Source organism: Calidris pugnax, unplaced genomic scaffold, assembly GCF_001431845.1.
Source record: "Calidris pugnax isolate Ruff unplaced genomic scaffold, ASM143184v1 scaffold18, whole genome shotgun sequence".
NCBI classification, from domain to species: Eukaryota; Metazoa; Chordata; class Aves; order Charadriiformes; family Scolopacidae; genus Calidris; species Calidris pugnax.
The window spans coordinates 1,140,032-1,159,941 of NW_015090812.1; the positions used below are offsets into that span (position 1 = coordinate 1,140,032).

The following is a 19,910-nucleotide window of genomic DNA, read 5'->3' on the forward strand; positions in this document are numbered from 1 at the left end:
CCCCCCCCCCCCGCCTCTATTCACTTATCAAACTACTGCATATGCATCACCAACACACACAACCCGTTTCCTCAGAACTCGACATCTGACAGATCATCAGGAAAACAGAGCTAATCTATCCGTACCCATCAACATCGTATCATAGGTGACTGCCAGATACTTAAGAAGCCATCCAAAAGAAATGTCACAACTCTTTTTCAAGACACTACAAAAGAAATGTTCCAAATAAAATAAAGCAAATGCACGTACGAGTAAATGAGCCAAAGAACTTAATAAAAAGAGATTGATTAAAATGAGGACCAGAATGTTCAAAAAGGACTGAGAGAGAGAGAGAGAGAGGTGCCAAAGGCGCATTAAATGGATTCAATGGCTTCAGGTTTTAAATGCTTTTGGACTCCTCAGCAATTTTTATCCAAAAATGATAATTCAAGTTAGAATCAAAATTCTGATGTCACTTAGGAAAAAGAAGGTTGAAATTTCTCCTTTGTAAAGGAGTGCCGCTCCATTTACAATGGAGAAATATCAGTTTCTGCTGATGGAAAATCTTGCCTACAGAATTTAAAAACTGCACTATAATATTCACCATTATTCTAAAATCTTCCCCCATTAAAATCTGCCTTAAATTCTTTGGTGCAATGTTCCCATAGAGTGTATTACCTTCGCTGTTTGTATCTATCTTTACACCATCAGCTGGATTGTTTTAGATCCCCTAAGTTAGCCTTCACTCCTGCTTTGTCACCCAAGTGGTTCTTTCAATAACTATTAAACTAGTACTCCACTTATTACCAGATTCTTCAAAATATAATTTCATGACTTTTATATTTAAAAACTTTAATGAGAAGCATAATAAACAGCAAGATAACAGTTCATTTTTTCCCTTTCATTTATGTTAGTTTCAGTATATTTTTGCATTGTATAAATATATATTGTAATAAGAATAAAAAAATATTTCTGATGACGTCTTTAAACATCTCATCATTTAAAATTCATGACTACATTTGTTTCATTTCAAATGTTATTTGAGAGTTTTTCAGCATACTTGGCAGATCAGATATAGCAGCAGGGACAAACTGCAGCCATCCATAGGAGAATATACCTTTATGTGGGTGCTTTGGGGATAGAACATCTATAGCTGTAAGGCAAAAAATGCCATCATAAATTTGGATGGCATTTACAAAGCCCTCTAAAAAGTCTTTGCATATGATTATAGCTGAGGTATGATATTTTTGCAAGTAAAAGACCCAGAATAGATTTATGTTTCAACTATATCTTCCTGAGATGCATATGGATGCTAAATTGCAAGCGATACTAAAGGGAATTTTAGTTTCTGAAGAGGATGGAGTCAAATTTTCTGGTGGAGTTTTTTTTATTTATTTATTTTCTCAAAATTCATTTGCTCATTATTTGCATGTCATCAAAAGATCATTGGCTATCCAGGCTATATATAATAATGATGGCTGCTAAACACCAAAGGCATGAGATGGAGATGGGTAAATATGCAGATTTTTTCGACCTGTGGCCTCAGTTATTGCCTGTAACTGATGATGACAAGACTAAGTTTGGTGTTAATATTGGTTTTGAAGACTTAATTGGTATACACTGCCATTGAACATATGTTTTAATTAATAAAAGAGCTGTGGTCAGGATTGAAAATAGCTCAGGTAATTTACCATGTACCGTAAAGTCACCTGATTTCTGCACAATTTGAGGTGAAGACTTTATAAATTATTCCAAAGAAAGAAAGAGTTGCAAACTGAATTCATGTGCATCGTACCAAACTGAAATGGATTTATAATTTGACAGGTCAAGAGTGTACTCATGGAACTGTTATGTATTGCTATCCAGTGGTTCTTGGCATTTTTGCCATATGACTGCCTGGGTTTGACAGTCACAGGACTGAACATCATCTCATTTCTCCGTAACACAAAAAATAATTTGTAGCTGACCTACAGCTGCTGTGCTCTTTTACTGGAAAGTGCCCGTTGCCAGTTGCACACCGGCCAGTGCCTGCTGGAATGGCACTGGGGACCTGCCACCGGCATCTCCTGGGGAGGGCTTGGCAGCTCCTAGGCAGCAGGGACTCAAACCGCTTCCCAACAGGCGGGTGATATCAGATAGATGAAATCAGCCTCGATTTTCTGCATCCCCAATGGCTTTAGGATTCCAGGAGGAGCAAAGAATCCCCTCCTGGAAAAACTAAAACGTTTCCATTGCGGAGAAGGCAGAGCACAGCAGTTTGGCTTTGGCTTTGTTTCCAGAGGAGCCGTGTATGACCATGGTGCGGGCAGGTCTGCTTGCCCAACACCTCTCTCATCTACTGAGCAATTCAGAACACATCTGACGGAGAGGCAGAGGGCTCGTAGGGCAAAAGTCCCGGCAAGTTTCATGAAAACAGGCATGGGAAGGGCAGAGGTAACAAATATTAAAGTTCTCCCTCCAGCGCTCTCACTCAGCAGGAGCTCTCTCCTTACTAGACACCGGAGAATCCCCACGAGAGGGGACGGCTGGTACATCCCCCCCCAAAACCAACACAAAATGTCTATGCACCGAGAACAAGAGCATTGGCATTGTTTGAATAAGCACACCCACCATGTAGTGCTCCGCGGTGTTCGGGGTTTCTTAGATATCCTAATTTTATAAAAGAAAGTAAAAGAAGAAAAAAGAAACAAGGTGAGAGAGAACACTATCATATTTTGTAGCAAGCAGGATACTGTGTGAAATCTTGGCCCAGTGAAGTGATAAAGGGGAAGCTTTCAGTTCGCTTAAGGGAAAACTTACGAGCAAATAGTAAAATTACCAAAATACCACATTGCAGAAAATGGGTGCATTTAGGTTCAATTAAGCTGTAAAAAGGAAAATGGCACTTTAGCTTGCAAAAACGAAGGGACAAAGGGAGCTATGAGAAGTAACTTTACAAGATTTGTATGCATGAGGCTGCTGCTTCACTGGACCAAGAAAGCTACAGTATGGGACAGGATTTTTCTTTTATTAGACACTTTGCTAGATAGCTTTGTCGAACCTCAGAAACTGCTGCTCTTGGCATTATGAAATAATCCTACATAACTTGATCTCATGAGCTTAGGAACACAGAAAAATAGCCATGCCAAATCAGATTACAGGGATCCACCTAGCCCCGTATCCTCTCTGACAGTGGTAACTAATGGATGCCTAGAAAAAGAGTAAAAGACCCGGGAAAGCATACAGTGATAATTCTCCAAAATACTCTCCCAGCCTCCAATGATTTGCGATTCAAGGACTTCTAGGACAAAGTTGACATCATGGTATTGAAGATACTCGAATCCAAATGCACAGATTTACACACACCCCTCCTCCCCCCATTTTTTTTTTATTTATTTTTTTTTTTTGGATTTCTAACCCCATGAGATTTCTACTCGTCACACAAAAAGGGTTTCACAGTTTGTTGCTGGCAAGTCCAGTGTTCTTGCCACTAACTCGCAATGAGCTAACAGCTTTCGAGCCCAATGATGTTATGTGTATAAGAGCATCCAACACTTTTTCCTACATAAAAAAGTGACATGTGTGCTGAGGTGCTCTAAGTGTATATACTTTGGGAGATTTTATATTTTTTTTTATAAAGAAAAAAAAAAGCAAGAATCTGGCTGTAAATTGATATTAACATTTTTCAGTATATGTGTAAAACACATGTTTCAGAAGAATAGAAGAGAGAAACTGTCACTCACTGGGAAGCTTTAGAGCTATCTGGCTCCCTGGGAAACTGCATGCAACTATTCTGGTGTCCAAGGGTTTGACCAGTGAGTTTCCTCTCCCTGCAAAGAATGAATGCAGAAGTAATAGAAAGTCTGAGGGGGAAGATTTTAGCAAATGGCTAAAGATACTCCTATTCTGCCCACTGCAGCAGGTAGGAAAGCAGGTGGTGGTGGTGGAAGAAAAAAACGGGTGGGAAAGGGAAAAAAAAAAGCCTACCTTCCCCTTCCAGGGCAGGAGGCTAACCTAGGAGAGACTCGCAGCGCTCAGCCCTCTGAAATCCCTTTGGGATGCTGCACTGACATGCAACGATGCCCGAGAGGTGACGGCGGTCCCAGCACCGCCACGCAACGTCAGGACGTTCTGCTCTGATTGCCCGGGGTCTTGCTGTGACTCCCTTTCAGGACGGAGCACGGCTCACCGGCGCTTGGTGATTGAAACTGAGCACGCTGGGGGTGGCGTGGCTTCATTAACGCCGCCACCGGGAACATAAAAATCCCCTATTCCCAGGCAGGAACAGTGATTCCTTAAGCATCACGCTCTTTTCTGGGGAGTTTTTCTCAAGTTTTAATTTTCTAATAAAATCCGTGCCTACATGTGAAATTTTTTGCTTAATTTATAAAAGAGAATCAGTAAAAGTAGGGATCTAAAAAAAAAAAAAAGTTTATCCTTTCATTTTTGATGGCGTATCGACTTTGTAAGAGTCTAACGGCAGGAGTGATATATTAGGGAGTCCCTGTAACTTTACTTAAAGCAAAAATTAGAAAGTGATCGAAAAGTTTTATAGAGGAGAGCAGAAATATAATTTTAAGCCTCTTAAAATTGCCTGAACTGTGAAATCAAGTAATGAACACTAGAAAAGGATCTGTCAGCTGGAATCAAAGCTTAGACTAGTCAGCATTTTCTTCCTAAACCTTATTATGGCAAAGATTTTTCATCTCTGCACTCTCTTCATCCCAACAAATAAACCGACTTGACCTCCACCTGTTACTGGGTGAAGTCCGCTGTCATCTTTGACTAAACCCTATTCTTCCCCTTCAAAGCCCTCTGCACCACTGAGAAGGTGGGAAGACACAGCTGTGCACTGATTCAAGTTGATACCAGTTCATAACCAGACAGCATTTCACAGTACAAATTACAAGCAACAGAGGAGGGGAAAAAAAAATAAAAAATATAAAAAAAAATGTAGTGCCAATGAATTCTGGAAGGGGGCAACATTTTTCATCGATTTAACAATGAGATTTTCATAGAAAGAAGTTCTTTTTTGTGTGTGTGTGTGATATTATGAACTAGCATTTGAAGCAAGGAACATTTTGCTTGTGCCATATCAATGAACCTGCGCTAACACCACACAGGAAGAAGTGAAGAACATAATGGAAGCTATTTGTGTTTCTTTTATATTTCATAAGTTGAATGCATTAACTGTTTCAAAGAGGTTCAGGTCCGAATGCGTGTAGGTTTCTAGACTTAGAAACAAGCCACAGCTATATAATGTAACATTGCTAAATAAAAAAAAAGTAATATTATGGAACACAGAACAGCAAGATATGTCATGAGGAAAACCGTATAGCTATAGCAGTCATTTCTTCAAATATATCATCGTGACAAAACCACGTAAGAAGCTTTCTAATACAAAGACATATCAGAAAAAGCCATTTCATATAAAGTTGGACTTCTCTGGGTGATTAATGCTACGTTCAACAAAGGAGACAGTGTCTGTCTAATTACATTAAATACTTATCTTCTAGGGATTGGCAGGGTGTTTCTGCTCAATGTCACTTTTCATGACAATGTAATGATAGATCCGTTTACTTACCAGTGCCATTAGCAAAAATTGTACTGTTTTCTCAACTGCCCTCATATCACGAAAATATTTGATTAACACACTGTAGCTTATCTAATACTCTAAGCAACATATTCTGCATAGTTTTCTCTCTATTAAAAGAACAAGATTACAGCTTGTGAAATTTTTATTACACTCACACAAAAATAAATGAATAATGTGTGATATACGTCAAGTATCTTACTAGTTCACAAAACAGGTTTATTTGCTTTAAAATATTAACTTGTACTCAAAATATTAAGATTTGGGGGGAAACAAGCAAACAAAGTCAGTGCTCTGAGGCACTACTTCCCATCCGGTCTTTAGTTATTATTTCCTTTTCATTTCAGCACATCTTTTGAAACTTTTAATACCTTAGGAAAAAAAAAAAAAAAAGAAAAAAAAAAGCTTTCATTCCTTTGCTAAAAAATAGATATGGCCATCTCCCAAGTCTTTAAAATTCACTGCATGGTGAACTGACTCTTCAGAGTCATGCTACTGTGCCAACATACAAAGAACAATAAACCTCTGGAAGAATGTACACAGTGAAGGCAGTTTTTATAGTAACAAGATAATTTCATAAACCTATATTGAAGAGAAAGGCTGTGATGTAACATTCTAGCAGTATATATCAGCTACCTGATATTTACTAACAAGGTTAAACTACTATCTGTTTGTCTCAGCACTCTTCATAATTCACTTTTTAATGGATGGACAGGAAAAGTCAGCAGTGTATGGCACAGATCATTTTAGAAATAGGACAAGACAGCTTACGGCAGTATCTATTTCAAAACACGCTCCATCTTTCCATACGATCACATCAAAAGTCTATACTTAGCAACTACAATCCTTCAAATCTACTCATAAATCCTTTGAGGGGTAGATTTCTATTTCTAAGTAAAAGAGCAAATTGGAAAAACAAAGGGTCCTGAGGACGAGGTGTCAGTTTCACCCGGTGCCACGTATAGTGGCATCAGTTCTCGTCTTCTCAGTGTCTCCTGCCCGTATGGGAGGAGGGACACGGGAGGCTTCCTTCAGCGAGGGGTTGGGACATCAACCCCATTTTGTTACAGCTCCTCAGGCTGCCACGAAATGGCAGCAAGAACGTACCCAAACCCACTCGTATTAGGCAAACAACTCCTCACAGCAACGCAGAATTAACCAAAACTGGCTTTTACAAACGCCTTGCAAGTGACTCTTGCGGCGAGAGGATGACTCCGCAGCCAACTGCCACATATGACTCTCCAAATTAATAATGGATTTAGGATATTCATTCCCTGAGCTGCGAGGGTTTGGGGTGTGTCTGCAATTATCTAGATATAAGTCTGACACACATTATCCTTCTATCAATGTCATTTCCCTTAGTAGCCAACAGATTATCAGCAGCTTTGTGATATTCCAGGTGTCAAAGAAGAATTAAAACCACAACAATTGCACAAACAAAAGGGACAAAAGACGGGATACGTGTTTCTGAGCCCTGCATATCAATTTAATATGTGCAGCTGACAATGATGCAAATGTCCTCGGGAGAGAGAGGCAGCAAGATCCGTGCCCAAACATACACACACCACCGTCAGCAAGATGGCAGGGAACAGAAGCAGTAGGATTCCCAGCCCAGGACACATGCCTCAGCAGGCAAAGCAACCCAACGAAACAATCCTCTGGTTGGGGAGAATTTTGGAAGCACCTGATATGGAAAAGGGCCCTAAACAAGCCAGATGGTACTTTTAGCTGGCAGCAGAAAGTAGGAGACAGCCAAAAACATTACAGCATTTCCCCAAGAGGCCAGCAAATCGATTTTTAACCATTTTTTTTTAAAGTGACGCTATGAATATAAAAAATAATGTTTCTGTGCGTTTTTAAATCCCTAATTTTATGAATAATACACTTAAGAAGGCAACAACTGGAAGAGATGACAAAGCAATGGATTTTCACTTTCCCAGGGTGGTTGTATATTTGACATCAGGTTTCTATTCAGTCACTGCCACTGTTTACTCTGCATTAAGTGCCATTTTTTGTTCAGGGTTTTCCACATAACATTAAAGAGAAAAACCCTGCAAAAGTAGGGAAATAGCACTTTAAAACAACAACAGCAATATAATTCAGAGGACATGGGAGAAATGTTGTTTGTAAGAATGCTTTGCCCTCTTAAAACCTGTGCTCCCCAAATTATTGGGTTTCTAGATGATCATTTTTTAACAGAGGGCAAACAATTTATTTAATAACTTATAAGTTCCCATTTGGTGAAGGATTTGCATAAGAAATACAGCTGTTTTGGGGACCTTTTAATTTTTAAAATCTCCAAATGGCCAGACTTTGCAGTTCTGCCTGTGTGACAGAGGAGTTTTTTCAGGAATCATTTTGATGTCAGATGTCAAAGCTTTACTTTGACAGTCAGCAGCAGCTCCTTGCCCAGCAGATGCAGATTTGGTGTGGCCAAGCAATTTTCACTCTAGGAACGGAAAAGAGATGTAGATTTTAAGGACTGAAAGAGCAGAGAGAGACAGAAGAGTCATGAAACAAGTGGGAATGACCACTACCCTTTGCTTCCAAGCTGCACCTCACACCTACGACTGGCCGAGCTCAGAGGAAGGGTCAGGATGATGCTCTACTTTCATTTGCCCTTATTTTGGTTAACGGTAAAGGGAAGCCCTATAACAGGGTTAAATCTGGACAACAGCCAAAGTGCTTTCTCCTGTTTGGAGCAAGGTAGTGCATTAGCAGACTGCATCACAGATAATACTCCTGGAGACAAACATGGGCTGCTGGAATAAAAGGGGACGTTGCACTGAGTACAAAGAAAGTCCATATATTTATGTTTTTTGAACCTTGTTTACTGTAAATAGAATCATAGAATCATAGAATTTCCCAGGCCGGAAGGGACCTCCAAGGGTCATCTAGTCCGACCTCCCTGCAGTCAGCAGGGACACCCCCAACTAGACCAGGTTGCACAGGGCCTCGTCGAGCCTCTCCTTGAATATCTCTTTTAAAATAAAATGTACTTCCCTCCTAGAGGTGGAAACTAAGACTTTATCTCCAGCCCTTGCTGGTATAAAATAGTCCCATTCTTTTCAAGGGTACTGCTCTTGGACATGAGGACTGCAGGTGCCATTTCACTTTGCTGGTTTCTGGGGGTTCAAAGATCTGCGCGCAAATCCCAGCGAGGCAAATGAAGACTATGCACAAAACAGTTAAACAGCCTATAATTTCCCAGCTAATTTTAGCAATAGGGTCTCTTATATTATGCTTTTTGGTGTATAGCACACTAAAAATAGCAGCAACCATTGATGTAAGAGAAGAGGAGAAGGGATGATCTCACTAGGGCTGCAGGCTGTGCCAGAGCGGTGTGGGTAAGCAGAGGTGGAGGATGCTATGGATTACCTGCTCTCCCTCGAGCAGTGAAATCAGAATAAAACTGTAGCCAGTATACACACTAGATGAAGACACTGCTCTACTTTAAGTCTTTATGGAGCTGGAAAATGAAAGAAAATTGTGAGTACTTAAAGAGCATCCCTTATTTAGGCTGCGGTGGCCTTATTACAGCCCCTCCAGTGGGGTAGCACCACATTCCTGTCGTAGCTCTGGGGTTATGGGTCAAGGTTACAGACAACCCACTTTGGGTGAACACCACAGCTGCTATCACAGCACATATACATTCCTGGAGGTATAGGATGGCTCTGCAGCCACTCAGCCAAATTGTTACCTGAGCTAACAGGCTGCTAGACAGATTTCTCTGCTTTCCCATGCTCGCTGACTGCTGCGGTCAAAGTGTTGGGGCAGCACTTAACTTGAAAGAAAGTAACCAGGGAATGATTTATTCACTACTTCTGGCAGTAAAAAAAAATAATAAAATAACCCACTCTGGACCATCAAGCAAAATGATCAGGCAACAGACAAAAGAAGTGGTTCTTCCTTAAACAGCACCCAGTAAAACTGGAACTCCCTGCCATGGGATGTTGTGGAGGCCAAAACAAAGAAGGGGTTAAAAACATCCAAGCACATCTCCGAAAGAAAAGTCCACTGAAGGCTGTCAAACACAAAGACTCAAACAGAGCCTCTGGCTCATGAAACCAAGCGGTTTACTGCCAAAAATCCGTGAGGCTGTACTCTGAAAAGCATCACTGGATGCCTGTCCTGCTGTTGCATTCTCTCTTTAAGTGTCCACTACCAGCTCTTGTCAGAGACAGCATACTGGGCTAGGTGAGCCTTCAGTCTAGCTGAAAAAGCCATTTTTTCCTCTCCGTGGGCAGATCCACAGTTTTTTGTAGGCTGGAATGCGCGGTACCTGGCAGCTGAGAAACAGGAAAATGGCAGGAGGTATCCAGCTCCATGAAATTAAGATCTCAGGATTGCTCCGCGCTTTGTGGAGAGCCAGGGGAGCATCCAGAGTCGGTGTGGCAGACACAGTGTGGGAAAGGAAACGAAAAAAAAAGAGATGTAATGCAGTTTGCTTCCTGTTCCCATTCCTGTATCATCTTTTCTCTGTCCCCTAACACCTCGCATTGCACATTTTTGGGTGAAAATGTTTCCTTTCAAATAAAGCCCATTTTCTCCTCCAAAGCCAAGATCAAAACGTGTGCACGGAGTACAGTAGCCGCAGTGTGTGCTACGCAGTGGAGTGATGGTTGTACTGGGAATGTTAATAAACAGCGCCCAGAGCAGAACTTCTGCATAAAAAAGGGTGTATGTTACATCTCTCCCCCTCTCCCCTGTCTCATGCAATATTTACACAGCTGTGCTTTGTAAAATGTGTAGGGGAGTTTTTTATTATTATTTTTTGGTAATTTATTTACCTAAGATAGCCCAGCATCTGTTTTGCGGTGAGCTTCTTTCACAAAGTTTCACAGTTGCCTTGACTGATGCAAAAGGAGGTCATGGTCCTTACTCAGTGATCCTAAAACCATTTGTTTCAACCACTTAGCCATTCTATATGGCTAATTCCTGTTCTGTTCTGTGTTTTTGGTTTGTCCTCTACTTGGAAATGTGCATCCCTTGGGGAACTGCTCTGGCTAGGTGAGTATTTTAGTTATCTGTTTTATAAAATGCAGAAGTGCACAGGAATTTGCAATAATATGCATCATTTACTGGCTCTCAATATGTACCGTATATTGGCTCTGAAGACTACTAATATTTTCCAGCTGCCTCCAAAAAAAAAAATATTGTTAAATGCAGTCTTTGCAGTGGGTCCTTTCCCATGACTGCCTACACAGGTGATGAAGACTTTTCCTGTGTCCTGAAGAATTAATAAGCCTGAACATTTCTGTACCAGCAGCATACCACAGGAGATAAAATATTGCTTCTGCTTCCCAAACACATTAGAAAAAAGCATGTCTGCTGATCTCAACTGCTAAGACAGCACATGAAAGGAATGCAGTCCATTTCCTAACCAAGATCTAATCTATACAAGAGTTTATAGATCCAAGTCAACATCCTGAATTGGTCCCAGAAGCAAACAAGAAAACTAGTTCAACTTTTGGAAGACAGGTACAATACTCTCAATGTGTTTAATCCCATTTTGCAATTAAACAGCCCCATGCCGCACTATCAGATGATCTTCAAGGGTAACTGCATCAGAGGAGACCCCTCTAAAGCTCACAAAGATTCATGTTTGACAGACTCCAAATCAGCAAGAAATGCATGGCCGTTTTCTAACAGAAGGTGCTTCTGTCCTTCCAAGCTCACCTCTGAAAGGTATAGAAGTGTCTGCTTTTCTCCCAATAGGGAGGAAACCTATCATTTTCACTTGGTGACAAAAGTGAAGCACGAACCATGTCACTGTCTTTGCTTTATATGTATATGTTAAAGAGAACGGGTGGCAGAACACGGCTCAGCCAGCAAGGACATCTGAAGAATGTTAGGTCCATGGACTACCAATACAGCACTCTCATCCCAAAAATCTCATTGTCATCAGGAAGCGTAACTCCAGCCTTTGTCAGGGAATAGTTTTCCATGCACTAAATCTTTCCTATCAATATGAAAAATGATTCAGGTGTGTGGAGCCAGAAATAGCTCAGGCGATCTTACGCCACAGCACAGAGATCTGCTTGTGACTTGGTCATTAAAGTCAGTGAAAATAGTATGTGTGGACGATGCTAACACCAGGCCAGTTGAAAACACAGCTTTAATTTGGTATCTGAAGTAAAACACTTTCTGCATTTTTTAACTGAGAACTCCTACAGCTCCATACCGATTTTTAAATGATGCATTTCCTGACATCTGGAATTAGATGCAAGAAGCAAAGCCACAACATTGACTGGCCGACTTCTCCGGGACCATACTGAAGGGATGTTTTCCTCAGGGGATTACAGCAAAGCTGAGGCATGTGCTCTAACACTTGCATGGGATTATTAGTTTTATTAAAAATGGAAAATACAGTGTAGGCTGAATCTCGGGGCCAAGTCTGTTGTGTTTATCAGTTTCTGGAAAAACAGGAGCCTTTGAGAGGTGTGAAAACACCTAGGACTTTTCAATCTGAACTGACTTTTCAATTAGTAGTTCCTTCCCTGCCTCTAAGTTTGTTCCATGATTTTGAGACAGCAATGCCAGCAGCATGGCATGTTGTCACAGGTCTCAAGCTCCTACGTGAATTGCCAAAGAAAAGCTGAGCTATTGATCCAGTGGTAATTTGCTGTCAAAATGACTATGTCTGTTGCAGCAAATGAGTAGTGTTAATCATTTGACTTGATGAATGCTATTGCAAAAGACTGACAGTGCTCAAAGCACCACTATTGACCCACTGCATTTTCCCTGGCTCCCATTAAGTTCTTGATCTTTGCTGGCCTTGACCAATTAGAGTTTAAGTTATCCATTAAGGTGCAGTTCTGGAAAAGTTCTGTTTAAAATAAACAACAACTTATATTGGTGAGTAACTCATCAACTATGCAGCAGCCTGATTCTGATTGCCTGGCAGAGAAACACACACATTTTGTGCAGTATCTGATAAAAGATCTATAATGTGCTAACACAAACCTATCATGTAGCACCTGTGACTAACAGATTGTGATATCAAAGTCTTGATGCCTAAGTGCTCCTGTAAATGCATTAAACTTTTAGCGGCAGGAACTGTAGACTGCCAGTGACAAGGAGCTGATATGGTATTTCAGTAAAAGTTGATAAGTGTTATTGCTCTTAGAAGAAAAGAAAAATCTTATGTTCTTGAAAACCACTGGGCAGCTTGTGTTTTGATGGGATACCGTAACGCAGGGAGCAGGGATAAGGGAACACATGGACTCTATGAAAGCAAAAAGACATTTAAGAAATGCTCTGTATTCTACAGTAGCTGGAGTTCCTTGAAGTATGCTCCCATCATACAGTTGGCTTTGGGGAACTACCTGTTCACTTGAAACCAACTTTTCAGGTTGGTTTCATGGGGCCATGTTTAAGTCCATGTGCTAGTTCATGGAAGCATGAAAGGTAGGAGAGGCCCAAGTACACTCTGCTTCTCCTTCCAACAAGGACGTTGGAAGACTCTGTAAGCGCTGGGAGAAATGTGAGAAACTGTGTATAAAGCCTCGGAGATGAGAAGAGGCACGGGTGTTACTGGGAACAGGGAAACGGGGTGAACAGGAGGAGTCCTACTCACAGAATACAGTTGAGCAAAGCTCAGAAAAGGTTCTTGAGATAAAATGAACGGTGGAAGTTTGCATGAACCTGAGAGGCAACAGGTTCTGTCTGCCCTACTGCTCATGGCATCTCTTCAGCTTAACGGCACAAATGAACCTGAAGAAGTTCTCTGTGCTGTAATCCAAAATGTTCTGGCCACCAGAGAAACACGATCTGTTTCTGACCCCCCATTCCACGAGCCAAAGTATGCCATGGGTTGGAGGTTTGTCCAAGATGCCTCAAGATGTTAAGTTCAATGGAGGAAAAAATGGCACTGGTGCCTGCTGATAGACGTGTCAAGGTATGTAATGAAGCTGCTGCACAAGGCAAGTACAATCTTCATGGCTATGTGAGTGTGCTGTCTGACTTCTCTTTACACACTGAGAATTGGAGGGCAAGACAATGTCACATCTGGGAAATACTGAGTAAATATCATTGGCAGGGATCCTGGATGTGGACCTCCTCTGGGCTATGGAAAAGAGATGTTCCCTTGGGTTTGTATTTCTAAAACAGGTCTATGAGTATCCAAACAGTTCAGCTTAAGGAAATGAATAAAGATCACGAAATTCCTATGTTCAGTGCCTGCCCACCACAGCGAGGCACTGAAAAGTGGTGCCAGAGAATTATTTGATATCAAATACTCCAGGTCTGAAGTTTAATGGTTTCCCAGTAAAAAGGGATTATTTTTCTATTCCTTATTTTGTATAATACATGGTTCTCGTGTTTTGCATCATGTTTTCTGCATTGGCAGTAATGTAGCACAATCATTGGAAACTTCTCTGAGCTCCAAGTTAGTGTGTGGCGTCAAGTTTTTTGATGAGCCCATAGAGCTTTTGCCCGAGGACAGATCAGATGCACTCTGCATCACTGATGCTGGGACATATTATACATATTTTATCTTCTAGGTAGTGCCAGGCACTAACTGCGTTTAGGGCATAAAGAATGCATAAAGAACACAATCTAGGATCTCCCTTATACCACTTTCTCTGGCATTTCCAAGATATAATTCCAAACAGACTCTGAAAACAAACTCCTGTGGTCATCTGATCTATGCCTGAATGAGTCTTTCTCATGTGTAAGACATAAATAAAAGTTTCTGAGTAAATATAGAGAAGAAATTTTCTTGCGTGCTGAGAATCTGTTAAGAAAGCCCATGCCAGATTAAGAAAAGAGTTATTGAAACAAGAATTTGGACCAGTTGCCTGCACGTGGCTGTTCCATAACCTGCGATGGGGAGAGACACGGTACCATTAAGTTAGGGGTCACTGTCACTGCGAGGGAAACATGCCAAAATAGGATCTCAGCTCCTCAGCTGCAAAGAAATTGCTCAGGAATTATTTTCAGACAGTCCCATAGATGGTGGCATGAGAACGAGCAGCAGTAGCTTGAGTGGTGTAGTGAGCAATCACGAGGCTGACTTTAATAGCATCTTTAGTACCAAAGACGTGTCCAGCAGTCTAACAGGGAGCTCTCTAGCTTACTGCAGGTTCATATAATATTATCAACTTCATAAGCCCCTAGAACTGTAAATATGTCTTTCAGTCATGCAGTGAGAGTGTTATTACTAATTCCTTAAGGTTTCTGCACTGAAAGTCTCATTTGGTTCCTGGGGTTTTCAAGGTGAAGACACACAAAAGCCAAGCACAGCGTGACCGGCAGCAGAACAGCCGGGGTTGGAGCTGGGGCAAGGGAAGGAGGATGACTATGGTAGGAAAAGCCCTATCAGTCTTTCTGTGGAAGAAGGACCACAGAGCTCCACCCATTTTGCAAAAGGGTGCAGTGCTGTAGGTTGGTCAAGATCACAACTGAGGCAGAGCTAATTGTCCCTTCAGGTATCTCAAGAAGCACAAGGAGTACAAACATGTACCTGCCCTGGGTTTACTGTCCTCTAGGGACTAAACTAACCTGTGGAAATACAAGTACCGGGAGGATCTAAGTAAAGAAACGAATAGGATACTCTGAATTTGCATCTTAAACATTTCTCCTGTGCCACGCTGTAGAAATACAACGGAAGTCAAATTGGCAAATATCATCCATATGCTACACTACAAAACGACTGACAGAGCACAATGTGAACATTACTTCTGGACTGAATCAAGAGAATGCATTAAAAAAATGCATAAGTGGAATACTGATACACATTAACTCAATGTTCTCTTATTATGGAATTAAAAAACTTATACCTGTAATTATGGCTTACCCCCATTACAAACAGAGCTGCCACAGAACTGAACACGGGCCAGCTTTGTGCATGAGTTCAAAGCCAGTGTGATGTTCCTTATTTTCTTACTAACATCATCTTTATCCTCTCTTGCCCTTCTTCTCAGTTAACAAGAGTTATGTACTGAAAGTGCTGAGATAAAGTAATGGTAAGGAGGATCCCGCAAAAGGTATTTGAAAAGCAGAAGTAATTTACTACATGTCTGCTTTGTTTTACTTCCTAAGCCTTCCTGTTGTGAAAGGAAATTCATCTTTTCTGGCAGACTCCAGCCTTTTTAGGCCTGAGAGCTCCCCAGGAGCTTTCGAGTGCAGGTAAATGGATGTGAGACTCAAGGAATACAGTACAAGGAACATGGAATGAATGTTGGTTTTTGCTTTGGCTGTCATATCTGACGTATAAGGAGAGTGCTATATCCTTGCTTGCGAGATGTATCTAGATGTAAAAAACACAAGGCTGAGTCCTCTGCTTGTTACTAGGGGTCTGAAATGGCCACGAACGGAAAGGTCATGTTGCTGGCGGGTGAAGTATGTAGGATCTACACCCAGCAGAGCCTCCACGTGAGACAGATGTCAAGGGTGCTCCGAGCCCCAGGAGCCCAGGATGGAAAAGCGTGGAGGAAGGACTGTGGATGGACAATAGGTGCAGCCTGGATTCTGCACGCAGCGGAGACCCCAAGAGTAGGCACAGGGGAAGCATCCACTGCCTAATCTAAATAGCACACAGAGTGGTTTTGTCCTCTTCTGTTCTCCTGCCAGTTTGCACATATGTTCTGAGTATACAGCCTGCCCTCCAAAGACCACTTACAGGGGCAATCACAGGGAAGCAAAGCAGGAAGAAAGTATCCAAAAAGGGAATTTGTTCAAGAGAAAAAAATGGAGACAGATGTAGAGCGACTAGTCACGGCTGGCGGTAAATAACCCTCTGCCTGGAGTGCTCTCTTTCTCTAAGAGGAGTTCACATATTCCATTTCATATTTCCTTTCTAGGAAGTCAAATCTTTCTTTTCCTGGCATTTGTGTTGTTTTTTTTCTTCTTTTTTCTTTCCCCTCTATACTTTTTCCCTTCTGTATGGTCTAAAATTGTCTTCTGATTTTCCCTTTCTCTTCTATGTTGTGCTCTCTTTCAAGCGTGGCATTTCTCCAGCCTCCCTCACACACAGACCTGATTTCCCTGCACTGTCCCAGGCAGGACCTTTCCCTACAGCCCTCTCACCGTCTCCCTGCACAAGCACCCGGGTGCTTCCCACCTGCTCCTGCGTTAGAGTCCCCCCTTTTTCTCATGTGCACACCTCAGAATTAAGCAAATGCAACACAGAGAGAATATTCATCCTCTTGCTCCCATAAACCTGTCAAGGCACATAGGCCAAGAAGCTATCTCTGCATAAATCTAAATCTCCTGCGAGGAAGCAATCTACTCAAAGGCAATAAAGCCAAAGGATATATTATTATCTTTGGTGTGGATCCTACTGGGCTGGGAGGCTGGCTGCTGGCTCCTCTCTGAACTTTCCTTCCCAGCCAGAACAGCCATCCCACAGACAAGTCTAAGCTTCCTCTCCTTGGTCTGATTTCCTCCTCCCGTTGTTTGGCCGGTAACCCAAAGGACAGGGTTTAATTATGGAGTTTGGAAACCTGGCTTATGCTACTCTGCCAGCACAGGATAAAACTTCAGCCTGCCTTCCCAACCAGCATCATTCCGCACCGTCGATACCTGTGTTATCCCACACAGCATAAAATGAACCACGGGGAAGAAACGCCAAGTCAAACAAAGAGATGGTTTCAGTCTTTAAACTTCTACTGCAAATTTCAGTGAGAAAAAAAAACCAAAACACTGAAGCTCGGAGATTATTGTATGTTAAAACTGTGCCATAATTTTCACTGTAGATTAAATAAATGGCAAGGCCTTTTTCTGGGCAGGAGAGACATCGGGAAGGATGGATCTGAAACAGGTCCAGGCTCCAAAGCTCCCCTCTCAGAGAGGAACGCTGCGGCAAGCCACCGGGTAATAGGGGATGTTAACATCATTTGTACGGCTTTCAGATGACCAATATATTTTCTAGGCAGATGCCCCAGTGAAGACTCATAAAACATTTTACACCTCTGGAGACAAAGCACCCACGTCAAACACAAAGGGCCAGGCGTTAATATGGGACCCAGGTGTGATTTTTGAAGTAAGGCAGGGCACTGTGCACAGACCACAGCAGGACGTGTCCCTCAGGGAGGGGAGCACCTTGTTCCAGTGACATACCACCATTGCCCTGGCACAGAAGGACACTTCAGTACTGTTTTGTCCTTCGGCACTAATGAGCTGTGGCTCTTTAGGAAATCTCTCTGCCAGCCCTGCTCTTGCAGTGACCCTGTTTTACGGAGAAGCTGAGGCAATGAATTCAGAGGACAGGCTGCTGGAAAGCCAGGGCAGAAGTATTGGGGTGGGGCTGCGTGGATACAGCACAGAGATGGTTTGAAAGTGCATCCCACGCAGGCAGGATAAAGCTCTTTTTCTTCATTGCTGTGACAGTGATAGATAGCTTGGTGAGTCTGAGCTATATCTAGTTGGTACCTGGCTTGAGTCCCTGATGTTGCAAGGTGATTTTCTGCCATTTTACAGGCAAGACTAAGCAGGATCTGGGATTTTTCTGTAGTAAGGGAGGAAGGTCATGAGGAAGGAAGAACCTTCTCTTCTCTGACTTGTTCTTGCCTTTCTGAGCACCTCAGGGAGTTTGACATGGGCAATTGTGCTTCTTCATGATGAGCACCCAGTAGTGCCAAGAGCGATGGAGGTGCTTTGGAAGTGTAAGGCTTTAGGTACTTCTCTTGTCAGGCTCAGCAGCCCAGCACCACCATCTAGTAAGGACTTGGATGAGACAAGAGGTAATGACCACATGTGGGGAAAACCACCAGAAGTGACAGCAAAATTAATAGCCAACCTCTGGCTGCTGCACAAATGAAGAACATTTGTCATTAACAAAGAGTACCCCAAACTTTGGGGGGAGTTAGCCCCCAGTCTGACAATGATGTAGAAGCAGTGACCCAGTCAGCTTTTAGCCATCTGTGTCTGCAGAGCAGGTTGTGATCTCTCCCTTTCGATGGGCGCTGAGCTTTTGTTCGTGTTTTTGCCGCTCCATGAGCAGACCAGTTCAGCACAAGGTGAAGCTCTGCCTTACATCATCTGGAGCCTGGAGCTGATGGAGGAAACAGCCCCTAGTGTCTACCGAGCAGGACACCTCACTGAAAACACCAGAGCCCTGGGGATGGCGGCGGCAAAGCAGTCACGGGGAGCCTGGCACTTGTCTGCCTGCAGGTCCACCCTCTCCTCCTGCCAAAGTGCCACATCTGCAGTCAATAAGGGCCCACAAGCTGGCTCCTCCTCATTAGAGGAGAGAGGGCAGCTGGCAGGGGATCCTCCAAGGGCTCCCAGGCGCGGGAATCAGTCCCCTCCCAGTCTGGAATAGCCCAAATTTGGTGACTTTCTGGGCATGCTGTAAAGGACAGCTGTTTGACAGGGTCTCCAGAGAAAGCTGTGGGTATGTTTCCTACATGATGAAGGATATAGGTGGCTGGCCAAGTGCCCACGGAACTGATTTTAATGCTGTTCAGGTTGAATTTACTTTTCTGTGCTGTATAGTTCATTATACACAGTGCCCTGGACAAGAGTGTGTTGTTTCCAAACAAACCAAAACCATACTATTTTAAATCCAAACAGATAAGAAAGAAAAAAAAATATGTATTGCGAAAGATCCTTTGGGCTGTTTAGAGGGCCCTCCCAAACACTGGGAGGCTGAAGACGAAAGCACTGCTTGCCTTCACCTAACAAATAAGACTTCTCTAATTTTTATTGGCAATAAATATTGACTATTTAGCTGTAAGCAAAACCGAGGCATTAACTTCACCTACGCATGTAGCACTGACCCAGAAAAATATTTTCAATAGTATTAAGCACCCAGATGATCTCAAGATAAGTGATCAATGGACAGTTAAGTATGTAACATAACATAACCCAAAAGATGACCAACAAGAAAGATCACACACAAAAATTAACTGAGAAAAGGCAGAAGAACCGTTTCCTAAACCTTATAAAGTGTAAAACCCGGTGAGATCTATTTTGATATGAAGCCTCCAATCACATTTCATGGTATTACAGAATAATAAACCAACTCTTTCTGCAAGTCTCTTAAAAGTCATTACCGAGTGAGCTCAAGTGTTGTATAATGCTTGAAAAGTCCTTCTACCTTATATAAATTTAGGGATATTTATTTAAACAGTACAACTGTAGGGCACAGCCCAGGCAAGTATTGCTTTTTGCTAAGTGATTGTCACCGCTATTCCAGAATTGAATCTGGATGTTTTGCAAGAAAAAGACTGCCTATCTTTTGCTGCATTATTTAAATACTTCAGATATTTGGCCAAAATACAGAAGTGACACACTATAGAAACATTCACAGCTGCAGGAGCAATAAAACCACTACAATATTTTCATTAAACTGACCTTTTCTCAGAAGTTACAAGATGTTTAGCATTGATCACCTTTCTACAGAGCATTCAGT

The 19,910-nt window shown here is 42.1% G+C and overlaps 1 protein-coding gene across 3 annotated transcripts in view; it reads right to left on the reverse strand.

The window, feature by feature from the left end:
* The window catches only part of NFIA (nuclear factor I/A), a 363,025-nt gene that overhangs the window by 56,608 nt on the left and 286,507 nt on the right, over positions 1 to 19,910 (reverse strand). The window contains exon 7 of one of the 3 annotated variants that reach the window (XM_014939238.1): positions 2,590 to 2,628. The exons of the other annotated variants lie outside the window; for them this stretch is intronic. Coding sequence (XP_014794724.1) covers positions 2,590 to 2,628 — 39 coding nt within the window. The remainder of the gene's footprint in view (positions 1 to 2,589; positions 2,629 to 19,910) is intronic. 3 annotated transcript variants of the gene reach the window in all.